Here is an 18,678-nt window from a genome sequence, read left to right on the forward strand (position 1 = left end):
TGTCCTCCCCAGTGCTCCCCCCAGCCGCTTTCTTGTACCTATATTACACTTTGCAGTGTTTGTCTGGGTTCTCTAGGGTTAGATCTTGACTCTGCTTCCATCCCAAAATTTCAGTCAGTTTCCATCACTTACTGGGGCTGATGTGTCCGAGGACCCACAGATCCAGGTAGAGCTGGGTAGAACTCAGGCTACCAGCCTTCCAGCCTGGGCCTTGTTATCTAAGTGTACTGTAGAGGACACAGCTCAGTGTGGTCCTTCTTTGCTTGCACTGATCTGCACTTTGCAGATGCACTTTCTGGACTCAGGCTCCGGCTATTCATCTCAAGGTGATTTGTCCCAGGCTATGATCTATGCTTAGTTCTCTTGCCTTTACCCACCCCAAAGGATCTGCCCAGAATTCCACTCCTGTCCTCCCACCACCCAAATCTGACCTGTCCTGCCACTGCCCAAACACCAGCCATGACAGATCTGCTTTATAGGGAAGGCCTGAAACTAAACTGTTACCTCTGTATCGGAGGGAATCATTTCACTGTCTTATTTCTTTATTTTATTTTTTTCCACCCAAAGCAAATATTTAGTCAAGTCTTGGTCCAGGGGAAGATACAAGGATGAACAGACATGGCTCCACGTCCCTTCCTTTTTTATTGCCTTCTGCCGATTGTAAATATGCTTACTATAAATAAGCAGCAAAGGCCCTCTCAGCCCATGCTTACCAATGCAATCCAAAATCCAGCCAACTGTCCCATCTCCACCACAGGCCAAAACACGGAAGTCTGGAGTATCATGGAAAAAATTCAACCTGGGAAGAAGAAAGGCCAAAACGGACTTGTTACTAGGTTGCGGTTGACATTGATACACGTTGAGTCAGAGTCTCCCCTGTTCCCCAGGAGTAGGTTAAGACCTCAGTTCCTTTTGCGGTTGAAAGGGTCACTCAATGTTCTGAGACCAGAAGTTACTATGCAGTGCCTTGAACATGGAGCCAAGGCCAAGGGGCCCATCCTTGTACAAGGAGAATCTGAATCAACATTCAACACAATGGAAAATGGTTTTCTAGAAATTCTCTACTAGTTATGCTGAGGAGTCCAGAGTTTGTGCATTTTGGCATCAATACAAATAGCCTCCAGTGTTTTCACTCCTCTCGGGCTCTCCCGCCTACTCTGTCCTGACATCCGCCCTGGTAAGCGAGATGCACTGAATTTGCTGGATCTTCACTTCACTCTCCTGTGGGCCACAGTGAGTGGAGTGATGCCCTTCTCTTCTCAGGAGCCTTAACACTGGAGAGCAGGGTGTTCAGCCTGGGGTCCATGAACCTCCAAGTGTTCTGTGGATTGGATTCAGAGGGCCATGAACTTGGAGGAGAAAATATTACATTCTTATTTTCCCTAAGTTCAAACTGAAATTAGTAGTATTTCCTTCAATTCAGCATGTAGGCAACAAACCACAGTGGTCTGAACGATAGCCATGACTTTGTCAACGGTCAAAATCACAGGCATGTTAGTGTTTCATCACGGTTGTGGCAGATGTCTCATAGCACCATCATGCTTACCACTGCTCGGAATTTACGGTAGTTATTAGACCCACGTCTGGGTCTTCCTACTTAATGTGTTGGTGAAGCTCCTATATTCTCATATCACTAATTTGTTTTACTGTTTTGATAACTATTTTTTGATATGGTTTCCCTGGTTACCTTTTATTATTTCATTTTATGCATTAAGAAATATTCTAAGAGGGTGTCTCTATGCTTCACCAGACTGCCAAAGGGGTTCCTGGCACAAAAAAGTTAAGAACCTCTGCTTTAGAACGAATGTGACTGTGACCTGCGGACACCTTGGGGGTGGGACTTGGGAAGCCGAAGGTCAGTATTTCCAATCTGCCCAGCCTGGTGGTCTGAGAAGAGCCCCGGAGCTTTCACAGTCACTGATGCATGTGTAGGCAAATTAACATTCCTTCTCTTCTACTTCTCTTGCAGAACTCTGCTCTCCAACAGGAAGTGAATTCTGAACAGAGGCTCCCTCCAGCTAGGCAACCTGTCTGATTACAGAGTGACAGGCGCATGAGAGACCCTCAGGGCGCATCAGCCCTGGAAGCAGCCACTTGGCTCGACATCTCAGATGAAAACAATTTAGAATACATGAGGTTAAGCTGGAGGACGGTCTGCAAGTTTTGGCAGTGGGCTGGTAAAGGTGTCTGTGGGGGGCTGCTCTGTCACAAGGCTGTGCTGTTCAGCAGTGATGGCAATCATGGTGACTGTGAGGGCAACTGCAGTGGTATACAGAGGTGGGCTCTGTTCTGAAATTAGTTTTACAGGCAAATCATGGCAGGAGTACTGAATCTGTACTTACATTTTCTTTCTCTTTTTAACTGGGCCTTGTACTACCGCTGCCACAAATAATAGCTTTGGTGTCAGCCGACCAAAAACAGGGTCAAATTCTCTTTTCAGAGTCCTTACTCCAACCTCTCTGAGGGGTCTTGCTGAACCCGGAATAGAAATCCTGATTGGAGGTTGGGCAAAGTGGCTGTGTGCTGGGCAAGCCCAGCCCAGAGTATGCAGACAGCCCCGGGTCCAGGGCCGGCCAGCAGAGGGCTCTCCAGCGCTGGCCCGGACTGGGAGGAAGCCCAGGCTTCTCCTGCCTTCTAGCCCAGGTGCCGGAGGGGCCGCGTAACAGGGACCTGCAGCTCACCATTAGCCGCAGACACAGGGACCACGCCTCTCACCCGGCCTCTTTTCAACCCCATGCTAACAAGCAGAGAATAACCAATGACTAAGTGGCAGGAGGAGCAAAACAACCTCAAAATCGAATGATTTAGAAAACAAAAGTGATTCCATTGAACAAGTAATTGTCTTGATCCTAAAATGCCCCCACAGTGGAACACCAAGGCAGAGCTCTGAGTCACTGTCTAGAATTCCAAACTGCTGACTGACAACGATAAGAAAACTTTCTCTTCTCTGATGATTCAGTATGAAGACACCAGCTAACAGAGCCTTGCAAATAAGTTAAAATAATTTACCAGCCTGTTCCTCCTGTCAATCAAATGAATGGTGTGTGCGGTTATCCCCTCTTATAAAATCAACAACTTTTTCTAGGACAAGCTACAGGAGGCCACTTCTCAAACGGAGTTAGCCTTCCTGGGCATCCCGAATATCTCCAGGAGTCAGAGTAGGACGTGAGAAAAAGCAGAGACAGGGAGTAAAATGGCAGGAAGGGACAAGTTGAGAGACGAAAGATAAAAAAGGTGACAAAAGAGGCATCTTCATTGGAGATTAAAAGGGAGGGGGAGAAATAAGAGGTAAAGATTGTGATCTCCATACCCTGGAGTAGGCCCCCCATTGTCCAGGTTGAAAACTTGTTTGGGGTTGAGCAGATAGTGGAATTTCCGAAGAATTCTATGGAAAAAAAAAGAAAAGGAGGGAGAGAGAGAGACAGAGAAGGAATATGTCATCGTGAGAAGTCACATTAGGGCAAACACCTCTGGAGCCCACCGGTGGCAGGGATGAGGGTTCATCCTCATCCCTGGAGGGGAAGGCACTGCCTGCTGACCCTGGAGTCCAGGCTCCACCTGGCATCCCCGTATTACCAGCCCCGGTTCAAGGCTGCACTACCAACCTAGCTCCTAAGCCCAGAAGCATCACTCCTTACAAAGAGAACAGGGCAGAGAAACCCAGAGAACAGAACTTTCATTCTAAAGCTTTATCCTCCACAGAGACCTTTCCCCAAATGTTCTGTATGGTCTAGGCAGTGTGATTCTGCCCTCTGCAGACTATACAAAAGCATCACAGGACCCCCCTCCTCCCCAGGGGGAGGTCCCCTGCAGTCCTGGGATCAGGAGGAAATGCAGGAGGTGGCATTGGGCAGGGGCGGCTGAGAGGCCCTGACTGCACTCAGGCCTGCTTTCCTGGCTCCAGCTTGGAGTCAGGTCAGTTCAGGAGGGGTGTCCTGCCCCTTGGACGAGGATGGGGGTCCTCATAGTTCTTGCTTTAACTCTACTAATTATTATTTTTTAACCTGGATTCCAGATCATGGTGCCCTCTGTTAATGATCCTGGAATTGGGAGACAGAGCTGCTTTAACCATTCTCTCTGTCCTCCTGTGCTGTTTAGCAGTTTCTAGCCACCACTGAACTGGGCATTTTAGCAAATTGATGAGGTGGATGCCCTGGCTTCTCATGGGTGGTGGTAGCACAGGAGGCCCTAATCAATGTGACCCCCATCATCTCTTAAATCAAGAGATCTGAGAGGCTAGAAAGGCACAGGCATCTCAGAGCGTGGTCTAACCCTGGTGGTCTTAATAATGGCTTACGTGGCAGGCTGTGGGCTAATCGCCATGTCTATTCTCACCTGTGAGAGAAGGAATGATAATTATCTCCATTTTACAGAGGGATAAACCGAGGCCTGGGGACTTTAAGTCACTTGGGCCAGGTCATAAAGTGGCAGGTGGCAGTGTTGGGATTTGAGTCTGCTTGTCTCCACAGCCTGCTGTGTTACTGCCAAGGGGAGGAAGGGCTTGAGTCGTGTTGCCCTAGTTGCTCCACTTTGAAACAGAAGAGAACGTACCTTTCTCCTTGTCTCCCTCCACTCTTGGGGTTCACCAAGACCAGCAGGGGGTGGGTACCCGGGGTGGGGATGATCTTATACTTGAAAGGTAAAAGAAAAAGAAATTAGCTCTGCTTCATCCAATAGGGGGGTGAAATGAGAGTTGAAGCCAAGACAGCTTCGGAGAGGCAGATGAGAAGCAGGCGGGCAGGCGGTCAGGTGTTTGTCCACTGGCTGAATTTTCTGAGGGGCTAAGTAGCTAAGTGTCTCCAGTTTGAATGGTCTTTAAGCAGTGTTAACGGAAATGAAGGTTTGAGGTCGGGATCAGCGATGGGACAATGGTGCTGTAGCTTCAAATCATTCAACAGTGATGTGGTCTTGTACCTACAGCACAAGAGTAAATTTTGTGGGGGACACAGCTGAATATGATCTTAGGAATCACGGCTGTCTGATCGTACACGTAAGCGAAATAGCACTCATGGAGTGAGCCACCGCTTTCACCCTGGCGCCTTCCAAATGCTGATTTCCGGCCCCAGTTTCCTCCTGAACCCTGGTCCCACATTTCTCACTGGCCAGTGGGTACTGTCGACTGGACGTCTCACCATCAGTACAAGCTCAACGTGCCTCATACATGACACGTCTTCTCTCCCTGTGAAACTCGGTCTTTCTCCTGGTTCCCTGTTTCTGTTATTCATTCATCCATCCAAGGAAGGTGTTGTCCTGTCAGATTTTCCCAGAAATGTCCCTTTACCTCTGGCTGCCACAGCCCCATGCTGCTTTGTGCCTTTCTCACCCTAGGTAAGTCCTGCATGCCATTCCCACACAGTTCCTTCCCAGGACACCAGGTCAGCCATGCCACTCTTGCTCAAAAACTGGTAATGACATCTCATTATTAAAGGAGGATTTGGATTTTGTGGATAAAATGTAAATCTCCTAACCTGGTGTTAAAGGCCTTTTCAGTCTAGCCCTATTCTACTGCTATCTCCTAGTTCCTGCTAACCCTCAGCTGCAGGTGCAGCCAAGTCCTGCTCTTGCTCCTCTAGTAAGTCTAGAGTATGTCTCTTGCATTCCCACCCATGGGTCTGCTCCTGCTTGTTTCTTCTCCCATTCCATGACCTGAAATGCCTACTTCCTTGTTTGCAAACTCTTAAAAAAAAAAACAAAAAAAACAAACTTCTGGCTGAGCATGACCACTCATGCCTACAATCCCAGCACTTTGGGAGGCCGAGGCGGGCGGATCACAAGGTCATGAGTTGAGACTAGCCTGGCCAACATGATGAAACCCCATCTCTACTAAAAATACAAAAATTAGCCGGGCATGGTGGCGTGCGCCTGTAATCCCAGCTACTCGGGAGGCTGAGACAGGAGAATCACTTGAACTTGGGAGGTGGAGGTTACAGTGAGCCGAGATCTCGCCAGTGCGCTCCAGCCTGGGTGATAGAGCAAGACTCCGTATTGGAAAAGAAAAGAAAAGAAAAAAAAAAAGAAAAGAAAAGAAAAGAAGAAAAGACAAGACAAGACAAGACAAGACTACCACCACCACCAACAAAAACCTTCTTATCCTCAGGGCTCAATTCAAGAGACATCTCCTATATGAAGTTTCTCTTGATCATTGCAACTAAAATGATTGCACTTAAAACATGTACTATTGGCCAGGCACGGTGACTCACACCTGTAATCCTAGCACTTTGGGAGGCCAAGGCAGGCAGATCACCTGAGGTCAGGAGTTCGAGACCAGCCTGGCCGATATGGTGAAACCCCATCTCTACTAAAAATAAAAAAAATTAGTCGGGTGTAGTGGCGTATGCCTGTAATCCCAGCTACTCGGGAGGCTGAGGCAGGAGAATCGCTTGAACCCGGGAAGCAAAGGTTGCAGTGAGCCAAGATCATACCATTGCACTCCAGCCTGGGAGACAAGAGCAAAACCCCATCTCAAAAAACAAACAAGCAAGCAAGCAAACAAACAAACCATGTACTATCTTCTGGAGTTTCTTTTGTTGTTCATTTGTATTTTTTTTTAACTTTCTTAGATAAATGACTCAAAACATCAACTGGATTAAAATGCATTGGGAGCAGAGTGGGGTGTGTGTAACCCTATTACCAAGGATCGTATAGCACCAGACACAAGAGTGTGTACTCAGCAAATACTTGTGGGTTCAGTGGAAGGATACACCAATGTGGATGTGCAGCTCTGCTCCATATTCAATATCTAATGCCTGCTTTTCCAGATCTCAAGCTAAAAGTCCAGCAAACACAGTGCCATGTTGTTTGAAAAGGATAGTAGCATTCCTAATGATCTAAAAAATTTGTCTCACCTGCCCAGGGTGACTATGTGATGCCCAGAAGCATCTTGGAGGCTAAGGAATAATCCCTCACCTCTGGAGATGACATTCAATGTATTTAACAGCCAACCCTACAGCATGGACTCTGTCCCATCATAACAGATGCAGCACATCCTGCTGGCTGCCTGCCCTAAACAACTGGCATACACGTATCGGGTGTGGATGTGTGTGTGCCTGTGTGTGTTTCCCACCTTTCTGCCCTTCTAGGTTTCTAGAGCTTTCTCACATATTAAGATTCTCCCCTCATTCTGACTTATGTTTCACTTTTCTTTTTTTTTCTTTTGAGGCAGAATCTCCCTCTGTTGCCCAGGCTGGAGTGAAGTGGCACAATCTTGGCTCACTGCAAGCTCCACCTCCCAGGTTCAAGCGATTCTCCTGCCTCAGCCTTGAGAGTAGCTGGGATTACAGGCGCCTCCCACCACGCCCAGCTAATTTTTGCTTTTTTAGTAGAGACGGGGTTCCATCACGTTGGCCAGGCTGGTCTCGACCTTCTGACCTTAGGCAATTTGCACACCTCAGCATCCCAAAGGGCTGGGATGACAGGCATGAGCCACCGTGCCTGGCCTGTTTTACTTTTCACAACACGTGAATCTGTATGTTCTCATTTAAGCTTACAGCGCCTCTGGGAGGTGGGCAGGGCAGGGATTACTGTGTCCCCTTTGAGTGGAGGAAACTTAAGGCTCAGAGGCAGAGCAGGAGGCCCCAGTTTTCTATTTCCTTTTCTAGTACTCTTTGTTCCTCATCAGACTGCCTTCCCTGCATTCCTTGGAACTCTGTGGAAGGCACAAAAAATGTTCATTGGTGAACCCAAGTAAAAAAATGAGTTCTTAAATATACATTTAAGGATTAAGAAGAACTTTTAGATCTGGTTAGCTTCATTTTGGCAGATCATGTTCTGGAGACAGCTTGGCAATCCTGGAAAACCCATTGTCTATTTTTAGGCCACATCTTTGTTATTATTTAGGACATCTGCATATTAAAGTTTTATGTAACTTGTTCCTAAAATAGTAATAAAGCCCAATAAGACCAGCAATGGGATCAGCCAACCTTTCCTCTCACCACTTGCTGACAGTGTGGCTGTCAAAGGTAACTCCAGAGGCCAGAAAAAAATGCCCTCCTGGGTGGTATAACTGGTCAGACGAGAAGGCAAATGATGAAATGCTTTTCTGTAGCACCTGAATCCCATCCTGCCCGCCACAGCCCTGGAACAACTTAGAAAGTGCAATCGGATTTAGAGCTCATGAGGTACCTGCATGACAAGTTCACCCTTGGCGGATACGCAGCCATCAGACTTCCCACCTGGCCTGTCCTGTGAGAAGAAAGGAAAGACAAGCATCTTTTGGAAAAAGAAGACTAATACAAAGAGAGAGATCAGATGAAAAACAACTGGCTGATATGAAGAGATCAGAAAGCTACTGTAGTATGGAGACAAGTTTTTCAACATAGGGCTTCTGACCTAAATAAAGAAATGTACCCCTATGACTTTTTCTAGGATTCTCCAAGCCTCCAGTGATGACATCACTGGCTGACTTTACCTTTGAGGCAAGGGACATAATGCGGAGCACTGAAATTGGCAGAATTCCACTTAGAAGCTTGATTTAGAAGCTTGAGCTCTGAGAAGCAAATTCTTAGACTTGGCCTTGCTTTCCTTCTTTCCTTCTTTCCTTCCTCCCTTCCTTCCTCCTTTCCTTCCTTCCTCCCTCCCTCCCTCCCTCTCTCTCTCTTTCTTTCTTGACGGAGTCTCACTGTGTCACCAGGCTGGAGTGCAGTGATGTGACCTTGGCTCACTGTAAGCTCTGCCTCCTGGGTTCAAGTGATTCTCCTGCCTCAGCCTCCTGAGTACCTGGGACTACAGGCGCGTGCCACCATGTCCAGCTAATTTTCTTGTATTTTTAGTAGAGACGGGGTTTCACCATGTTGGCCAGGATGGTCTCGATCTCTTGACCTCGTGATCTGCCCCCTTGGCCTCCCAAAGTGCTGGGATTACAGGTGTGAGTCACTGCGCCGGGCCATAGGCTTGGCTTTTCTGCTGAGCACTATCTAATGATATGATGTTGTCATTTTTCTTGGTTTTGTTTATCTTGTTTATTTTTCTAATGTTTATTTTATTAAGATTTTCTCACACATAGTAAAATGCTCAAATCTAAATTGTACAACTTGATGAATTTTGTATACGGGGATGGCCTTGTAACTACTACCTCTTCAAGCATAACCCTGTTGTGACTCCTGATACCATATGGGTTTTGCCTGGCTTTTGAATTTAATATAATGGATTCATAGAGCATATCTTTTTCTGAGTCTCGCTTCTTTGGTTCAGCATTATATTTTTGAGACTCTCCATGTTTTTACTCTATGCATAGTTTGTTCTTTCCCATTACAATGTAGTTTCCCATTCTATGAATGCCAGATGCTGATATGCCTCAATTTATTCATCTATTCTCCTGTTAATGGTCATTTACTTGTTTCCAGTTTTTAACTGTCATGAATAAAGTTGCTATGAGCATTCTTGTGCATGTCTTTTGGTGGAATAAATGCTTGGGTTTTCCAGGTAGAGGTGGCTCACTGCAACCTCTACCTCCTGGGATCAAGCGAGTCTCCTGCCTCAGCCACCCCAGTAGCTGGGATTTAAGGTGCTCACCACCACGCCTGGCTAATTTTTGTATTTTTAGTAGAGATGGTGTTTCACCATGTTGGCCAGGCTGGTCTTGAACTCCTGACCTCAGGTGATCCGCCCGCCTCAGCCTCCCAAAGTGCTGGGATTACAGGCATGAGCCACTATGGTTGGCCTTTTTCTCAGGTTTTTAATGAGGAAGAAGTAGCTGGTCAAGTTCAGAGTGAGATGTGAGGAATGAATGGGACTTGCAACATTTTTAAGATGGGAAGATGCCATGGTTAAGTGTTGGTGTTTGTTGAAAGAGGAGTCTTCAACACAGGTGACAAAGTGTCAGGTGGTGGTAAAGGAGCTTAATTTTGCTGCTTTCATTTCCAAATTGGCTGAGACACCCAAGTGGAAACTCAGGAGGTAGAGGGAGATAGGGTTTGGATGTGGCAGGGAGATTGGCAGAGATGAGGGAGGTTGGGAGCCTGGCCATGCATAGGTGGTGTGTGCTGTGCTTTGCCTGCAAGAGGCTCAGAACAAATGTGCTTTCCTTGACGGGTCATTTCAGGGCATTCAGGATGGCCAGCAATTGGAAACAGTTTGGTCAGAGAAGTTTTCTCTCAAAATCTGATCTGTGCAGCGCTGACCTCTTTCAAGCACATGCTGAAAGCACAAACCCAACAGAGAGGAGCAGAAAAGATTAACGACTAGGCACTAGCTAAAAACCCAAGTGATAAAATAATCTGCACAACAAACTCCCGCGACACGTGTTTGCCTGTGTAACAAACCATCCCATGTACCCTCTAACCTAAAATAATAGTAAAAAAAGAAAGAAAAGAAAACACAAACCCAAAGAGTTGTCAGGGAAGCCCTGTGAGGGATGTGAATGTCTGAAAGCTGCCTGCATCTGAAACCAGAACCCAGAGAAGCTAGAGCCCTCGCCAGGGCAGGAGCACTCACCCGGGTGATGGGGCATATGGAGGTGGGCAGCAAGATGTGGTCTCTGAGTTCCCCACCGTCACACAACGTTGCTAATTCACATTTGCGGTGAAACTGCGGGGAGAAATGAAAAAGATGAAAAAGAGAGTGAGCGAAAGTGAGCAAAGAAACATCAAACATGAAGGTAAAGAGGTTTTGGGGAGACGCGAGCTGTCTAGTGCTCCCCCAAATCCTGATGCACTGCTGACTTTGACAGTATTGCCGTGTGTGTGTGTGTGTGCGCGCGCGCGTGTGTGTGGTTAAGAGTGCAAAGTCAGCTGTGGGCAGAACAAGGAGGCCAAGAGCTGCTCATGGCTACTGAAGCAACAGGGTCATGAGCCGGCCTGTGACCCTTCAGTGTGGCACCCCATGTTGATTCCAGAGCCCCCTTGGATATGTGCTCTCCAGGTCCCGAGACTCTGGGAGGAGGGAGATCTTGATGAAAAAAACTCATGGATGGCTGAGAGTAAACCTTGTGATTCAACCTTTGTATTTTGAGAGTTCTGCAGTCTGGTTTTGAGAAATCTACATTTTGAGGCTGATACCTGGGAAGAAGGACAAGAGCTGGCACTGAGTTTTGTCAGGCAGGTCGGCCAGCGCAGTGGCTGCCAGTGGCACTCTGGGTGTCCAGTGGGACTGTGGACACAGCATGTGTGGTGGCTGGTGGCACCAGGTCCAAACCTTTGGCCCTGGCAGTGGGGCTGCCCTGAGGAATGCGCCTTCAGGGCAGGCACCCCCTCCTATGATGTTCCTGTTGTCCAATTTTTCTCCCACTCTGTCAGTGTCCCCAGCCCCAGGTGACACCCAGGTGAAAGAAGTTCATAGTCGGGCCTGCTGATCCCAGCTGCCAGGCCACAGAGACAGTGGACTGGCCAGCTTCTTCTTCAGCAGTCCTCACTCCCCTGGTTCGGGGGTGCCTTCTCTCTGGGCAGCTTGGTAATTCACTGGAGCATCGTTAGGCTGAGGGCATTGCATAGGGGCTGTGGGGCTCCCTCGCTCCCCTGGCTCTGCTCATGCCCTCTGGCCAGATATTCACTGCTCCTGGGCCGCAGCTTGGGCAAAAAAAACATTGAAAAGAAGCAGGGCCGCCCTGGGCACCAACCCACCGTCATCCGGCACCACACGCAGTGCCGCGCGGTGACACTCTGGTAGCACTTGATACTTTTGTGGCACCGGTCACACTTGACGGAGGAGTTCCCTTCCACCCATGCGTGCTGCATCACCTGCGGAAGGGAAGCGAAGGATGCCAGGGAAAACGGCAGAACCATGCCCCCCGGGGCCCTGGGCTGGAGGAGAAGGATCTGGGAGGGGATGCCGAGAACCAGAGGGACTGTTTCCTGTGTAGAGGATGCTTATTGGAGGTTGGATTGCTTTGCCTAATGGCACGATGTGGTTCCTCCCTGTATGCGAATCGAAGTAGATTAAAAACCCGCTTTGCCACATTTTGAACAGCTCAATCGCCCGGGCAGGCAGGCCTCTGAGCAGCATCTTGTCTGGCAGTCCATCTGTTTGTCTTGCAGAACTCCTTGCAGTGATGTGTTTGTACGCGCCCTCTTGTGGAAGGCAGCGTGGTGCAGAGGAACTCTGGAGGGCTTGGGTGGGCCACAGACAAAACTGGCTGGAGTCTCTTTGAAGTGGTGGCCTTTGGCCAGTTCTTAGACCTCTCTGAGTGTCAGGTCCCTGACCTGTAGAAATTGGTATAAGAAGCCCCACTTCTGGGGTTACTGGGGCAATGCAATGAGATAGCAAGTTTGGAAGGGCCTCCCTGGGACAGTGCTGGCCCTTTGGGGGTACCCACAACTGGGTAACACCCTTCTCCTTCCTCAGCCTTAGCTGCTCATTAGAAGCACCTGGGGGAGCTTTTAGAAGTCCTAATGCCCAGCGGACACTCCAGAGCAAATAAATTAGAGTCTTTGAGGGTGGGGCACATGATTAATATGTTTTAATGCACTCTGGGTGATTATAATGTGAAATAGAGACTGAAAAGCACTCTAGAAGGAAATTAGAGAAAAGTCAAAAGAAATTAGTGTGGGTCCATTGGTGCTTTTCACACCTGTTTCCTGGAGAGCTTGTTGTATCTGCTCCATGACCAGGAAATACCACGAGGGCAGGCTAGGCATTTGGAAACAGGTGGGAATGGTGGGGATGTTTTTTATGTGTGTGTCAGTGCAGCTAAAGCAACAGCAGCTGGCTAGTAGCCCCACTATCTGGGAGGCTGAGGAATTCTCACCAAAATTCTCCCTTGAAAATTTTCACCATGATACCACAAATAACAGAAGGAAGTAGATACGGACTCTAGGAGAAGGTGGGGGACATACCCTGAAGTGGCTAACTACAAGCGCAGTATTAAAAACCCACGAAATATTCGTGTAATTCTGTCCAGGTTTGTATTAAATAAGAATAAATGTGATTTTTTGAGACAGTCTCACTCTGTTGCCCAGGCTGGAGTGCAGTGGCATGATCACAGCTCACTGCAGCCTCAACCTTCCAGGTTCAAGAGATCCTCCCAGCCCAGCCTCCTGAGTAGCTGGGACTACAGGCACATGCCACCACACCAGGCTAATTTTTGTATTTTCTTTTTGTAAAGACAGGATCTCACCATGTTGCCCTGGCTGGTCTCAAACTCCTGGGCTCAAGCTATTGGCCTTCCTCAGCCTCCCAAAGTTCTGGGATAACAGGTGTGAGTGACTGCACTTGGTCCAAAAATAAATGTTTTAAATTACTTAGCAATTAAGTTGCTTAAGGCCTCCCCTAAGAATGTTTTTGGTAAAATTATTGCTCCAGAAAATGTGTCAGTGTGGTTGGTAGCTTATCACCTTGTGCCTTGCACTTCCGAGGGTGTAAATAACTCGGTTTGCTAATTAATCTGTCATCTACATGGCCACATTGAATTTGCTCTGAGATTATTATTTCCATTTTGCAGAGGAAAAAAAGAAAAGTTTCAGAGAGGTGAACTGACTGGCCCTAAGTTCCAAGGCTGGTGAATAGCCAAGTAGAGTTTCCTAGCCAGGTCTTCTGATCCCAAGTCTGGAGCCGTTCCCCCAACACCACGTTGCCTTCCCCATTCTCTTTGGAATCGAGGAGATGGTGAAAGACTAGGGGTGCTCCTGCAGGCTGAGAAGGTTGTGACTGTGCCCTGCCAGCCCCTCATCGGCCTCACTCTGTTCTCTGTGTGACAAGTGGCCAGAGTGCAGGCTTAGGGCCTGCATCCAGCAGGTACACCACGTGTCCCGGTGAATGGCATGGACATGGAGCAGGGTGTGCATGGGGTGGTGCAGACAGCGTGGATGAGACCATGCAGTGTCCATGGGGCATGCACACAAATCCTAGGAGGCGCCTTTCTCTCCCAGGAGTCCTTCTGCAGGAGGGCTGGGTACCACTCTCACTGCTAACCATCTCCTGACTCACACTCCTCCATGTCATCTTCCCTTTGCAGGAAGGCAAAGTGCCCTTTCCCTGCTAATTTTAAGGTAAGTTTATTTCCAGAGTTGGAGAATGGCATCACCCAATGGCCGAAGGGTTAGAAACCTGGGAGCCATTCCCTACCTCTTCCCCTGTCTCATCCTCTGCATCCCCATCACCATGTCCTGGTCATGGTGATGGTACTTCCAAATTACCTCTCAAACTCTCCCTTCATTTTCTCTTCTTTAGCCAGCATGACAGTCAAAATACCCAATAACCGGCATGGCCCGGGGGACCCTCAGCACAGGACCATCCTACAGCAGTGAGTGTGGATCCCACCATAGTTGGGCCCTCAGCACAGTACTGCCTTTTGCCTCAAGTATTGGAAGAGTCTCCCTCCCCTGATTTCTCTCCCACATCACACTCAGAGCTATTAACCTAATTCACAAACTCAATCACATCTTCTTGTGCTTGAAGCTCTTCAGTAGCCCCCGGCTGCACAGAAAACGCCTTTCTCACTCAGCTGGCCTCACAAGACCTGCTTCAGGCCAGATCTCACCACTTTCTGAGTGCATCTCCTGCCACTTTCCTTTAAGCATCCTCCACCCCGGCTATGACAAACCAAGCATGGATCCCGGAATAAGCCACGTCTCATGCCTTTACACATGAGGCTTCCTCTGCCTGGAGAGTCTGGTCCTTCTCGATGTCTCATGAAGTCCTCCCAATTTGTGTTCAAGACACAACTGCAACGCCAGCTCCTTTGTGCAACTTGCCCCGTGCTTGCACTGTACCTCCCACACAGCTGTGTTACTGTAGCACACATCTCACTACTCTGTTCTTTGCGTATATGCCTGTCTCTCCTCCTAGACAGCACAGTTCTTGAGCAGGCTGGGTAGCATCTCTTACAACCCATGTACCCCCTAGCATGGAGCCTGGCACACAGCAGGCACCAGGAAGGTGCTGAATGGATTGATGAATGAACGAGATGGTTTACAGGTGGTCCTCAAGGCAGAGAAGGGACTGGAGGAAGCTCCCAGCAAGCCTTCCTGCCCAGGAATCCATGTTGATGGACATGTTTCCTGGATGAGGCATGCAGTAGAACAAGGCAGTAGATGTCACCAACCTCGCCGCTCCTTTTGGCTTTTGAGTACGTTTTGACACAACCAGGAATGTTTTTGGACACACAGCGTTCGTGGACAGTGTATTTACAGTCTGAAAAGAAAAAAAAAATCAAGGCAGGTGCTTGTGAATGGCCACGTAGAAGAGGCCCAGCTGCCCTCCCACCCTAGCCAAGGCCTGTACCTCCCTCGGGGTGGTTGGTGAGGGGCAGGGGACACAGGGGGCTGGGCTTTTCTAATGGAAATTCAAAATAGTCTGCAATCGTTCTTGGAGGAGACTGCTTATCCGCTGCGGCAGCACCTCCACCTGCCTCACTCCCTCTGTAGGCAGTGAATGCTGCAGGAACACATCCCCGGAAAGGCGCTTTTTGCTGAAGGGGAGTGTGCAGCATCATCCTCCTGGCTATGCCAGTGCCACTGTATTGCATGCCCAGGACATTGGAGAGTGGATAGAAAGGCCAGGGCTTTTTTTTGTTTTTTTTTGAGACAGAGTTTCATTCTTGTTGCCTAAGCTGGAGTGCAATGGCGTGATCTCGGCTCACTGCAACCTCCACCTCCAGGGTTCAAGCGATTCTCCTGCCTCAGCCTCCCAAGTAGCTGGGATTATAAGCATTATAGGCATGTGCCACCATGCCCAGCTAATTTTTTGTATTTTTAGTAGAAGCAGGGTTTCACCCCGTTAGCCAGGTTGGTCTCAAACTCTTGACCTCAGGTGATCCGCCCGCCTCAGCCTCCCAAAGTACTTTCGTGAACCACCGGGCCCGGCCAAGGCCAGGGCTTTTTAAGGCTAGGTAGACCCCTGTAACAATCTACATGACCTTGGGTAAATTGTTTGACCTCTCTGAAATTCAGGGTTTTCTGTAAAAAGGGAAGAAAACGGCCTCTTTCTCTTTGCAGGGATGTTGCAGTAGTACATAAGACAGTTTGTGTAAAGCATCATGTGTCTGGGTCAGAGTAGCTACTCCATATATTATTGCTGTTGCTTTTACTACCATTATGTGAACAGCAGAGGCCCATGGGCCTGGAACTTAATGGGAATGAGATCTATCTATAAAATGTGGGTGACGGCTGGGTTTGAACTGGCACTGGGGAGACTGGTGCAGCCCCCCCTTTTTTTTTTGAGATGGGATCTCACCCTGTCACCAGGCTGGAGTGCAGCGGCATGATCTCGGCTCACTGCAACTTCCAACTCCCTGGTTCAAGTGATTTTCCTGCCTCAGCCTCCTGAGTAGCTGGGATTACAGGCACACACCACCATGCCTGGCTAATTTTTGTATTTTTAGTAGGGACGGGGTTTCACTATGTTGGCCAGGATGATCTTGATCTCCTGACCTTGTGATCCGCCCGCCTCGGCCTCCCAAAGTGCTGGGATGACAGGCATGAATCACCATGCCAGGCCTGTTGGGCCCCTTCTTCAGCCTGTTGATGCTTGGTCTTTGTGGACAGTGGGTCCAGCTCTGCCAAGGCAACTTTTGTGGCTGAGGTCACTTGCTGCCTCATTCACATGCGCGTGTTGGATGAAGCACTTCGACCTGGATCAGCCAAGGGGCCTCCCTGCAGCAGCAGCTCCCTGGTCTCTGGTGGGTTCAGGCTGAGTGCCACTGTCCACATCATGGGGTGGGTGGCAGGGCTCTGCACCCACATACTCTGGTGCCTGCCATGCCTTCTTGCTGCAGCCCCTCTGCCTTCTCCTCCTGCTCCCTGTGACCCCTTCTTTCCTACTCCTTATCACTCTTTTCCCCCATCCCTTTCTCCTGTCCGCCTTCCTAGTCTTCCTCTCTGCTTTTTCCTCTACCACTTGTAGTTTTTCCCACCTTTCCACTCTGACTTTACTAAAGGAATTAAAAAGTGAAACAACTGTAGAGTTTTAATTCCCATTGCATTTACAGAATGTAAAATGATTTTCTGTTTGTTTGTTTTTTGTTTTTGAGACAGGGTTTCACTCTGTCATCCAAGCTGGGGTGCAGTGGTGCAATCTCGGCTCACTGCAACCTCTGCCTCCCAGCACCTCTGGCTTGAGTGATCCTCCCACCTCAGCCTCGTGAGTAGCTGGGATTACAGGTGCATGCCACCATGCCCAGCTAATTTTTTCTTAGTATTTTTATTTTTTATTTTTTAATTTTTATTTTTTATTATACTTTAAGTTCTAGGGTACATGTGCACAATGTGCAGGTTTGCTACATACGTATACATGTGCCGTGTTGGTGTGCTGCACCCATGAACTCGTCATTTACATTAGGTATATCTCCTAATGCTATCCCTCCCCCCTCCCCCAATCCCATGACAGGCCCCGGTGTGCAATGTTTCCCGCCCTGTGTTCAAGTGTTCTCATTGTCCAGTTCCCACCTATGAGTGAGAATATGCAGTGTTTGGCTTTCTGTCCTTGCAATAGTTTGCTCAGAATGATGGTTTCCCATTTCATCCACATCCCTACAAAGGACATGAACTCATCCTTTTTTACGGCTGCATAGTATTCCATGGTATATATGTGCCACATTTTATTTATCCAGTCTATCATTGATGGACATGTGAGTTGGTTCCAAGTCTTTGCTATTGTGAATAGTGCCACAATAAACATATGTTTGCATGTGTCTTTATAGCAGCACGACTTATAATCCTTTGGGTATATACCCAGTAATGGGGTGGCTGGGCCAAATGGTATTTCTAGTTCTAGATCCTTGAGGAATTGCCACACTGTCTTCCACAATGGTTGAACTAGTTTACAGTCCCACCAACAGTGTAAAAGTGTTCCTATTTCTCCACATCCTTTCCAGCACCTTAGTATTTTTAGTAGGGACAAGTTTTCTCCATGTTGGCCAGGCCGGTCTCAAACTCCTGGCCTCAAGCAATCCACCTGCTTCCACCTCCCAAAGTGCTGGGATTTCAGGTGTAAGCCACCATACTTGGCCCCAAATGCTTATTAGTTTTTTAAAAATAAGTTTCCTCTGAACATATCCAGAATAAATATTGACTAGAAAACCCAAATAAAAGTAGTATGAGAAATTTTAAATTATATGCGAACTTTAATAATTTTTTCTAGCGAGTCAGTGGCCCATAAAAAGCCTCTAATAATAAATAGTCCAAGACCTGTCCATTGGACTTGGGGAGAGTAAAAACAGGACATGAAGGCCTCACTTTATTCCTTCTGTTGGAACAATATGGGTGGTCCCTCAAGCTGGGAAGCAGAAATACCAACATTTTCTCTGGAATGGATCAACCAACCACGTGCAGAGCAAGATGGTGCCTGGGGGAAAGAGGTTTGAAGGAAATTTACTCACAAGTGCAGCACAGGCCTTGCTTGCGGACGCCCATGAGCATAATATGGCAGAAGTTGCAGTAGGTTGGTTTCTTGAAGTGCTTCATGGTCCAGGCGTGCCGCCCATCCCCTTTGGAGCCCTGCAGGGGTAATAGGAGGTGAGATCCCGAGCTGGCCACCCTGAGATGGATGAAGCCAGGGGCTGCCTCTTGCACGTTCTTCCTTTTCCTAAATAAGACTTTTTTTTAATATTTGGAAGATGAGTTATTGATATTTTTTTTTACTCTTTTAAATACAAATAAAAACAAAGTTTTTTTGTGTGTGTTTTAAAAATTAGCAAATATTAAAAGCAAGAAACATCTGAATGGGAGTATGTGTATGTGGGATAAATAAACCCTCTCCCACATGGCTGGCAGAAGCATACACTGAACAACAACAATCTGATTATCTATC

General features: G+C 48.0%; 1 protein-coding gene across 21 annotated transcripts in view; it reads right to left on the reverse strand.

The window, feature by feature from the left end:
- Positions 1–18,678, reverse strand: part of DGKG (diacylglycerol kinase gamma) — a 214,029-nt gene that overhangs the window by 109,769 nt on the left and 85,582 nt on the right. For 7 of the 21 annotated variants that reach the window (XR_010585063.2, XM_005546606.5, XM_074031628.1 and 4 more), the window contains 8 exons: positions 18,248–18,365; positions 14,975–15,063; positions 11,556–11,672; positions 10,432–10,524; positions 8,122–8,181; positions 4,552–4,631; positions 3,311–3,385; positions 714–799 (listed from right to left, as the gene is read on the reverse strand). Coding sequence is in view for 18 of the 21 variants with exons in the window: in XM_005546606.5 (XP_005546663.2) it covers positions 714–799; positions 3,311–3,385; positions 4,552–4,631; positions 8,122–8,181; positions 10,432–10,524; positions 11,556–11,672; positions 14,975–15,063; positions 18,248–18,365 (718 nt within the window). In the remaining 3 variants the exon portion in view is untranslated. The remainder of the gene's footprint in view (positions 1–713; positions 800–3,310; positions 3,386–4,551; positions 4,632–8,121; positions 8,182–10,431; positions 10,525–11,555; positions 11,673–14,974; positions 15,064–18,247; positions 18,366–18,678) is intronic. The other 14 variants (XR_012430965.1, XM_005546608.5, XM_074031634.1 and 11 more) reach the window with 7 other exon arrangements.

The sequence above is a fragment of the Macaca fascicularis genome, chromosome 2 (assembly GCF_037993035.2).
Source record: "Macaca fascicularis isolate 582-1 chromosome 2, T2T-MFA8v1.1".
NCBI lineage: Eukaryota > Metazoa > Chordata > Mammalia > Primates > Cercopithecidae > Macaca > Macaca fascicularis.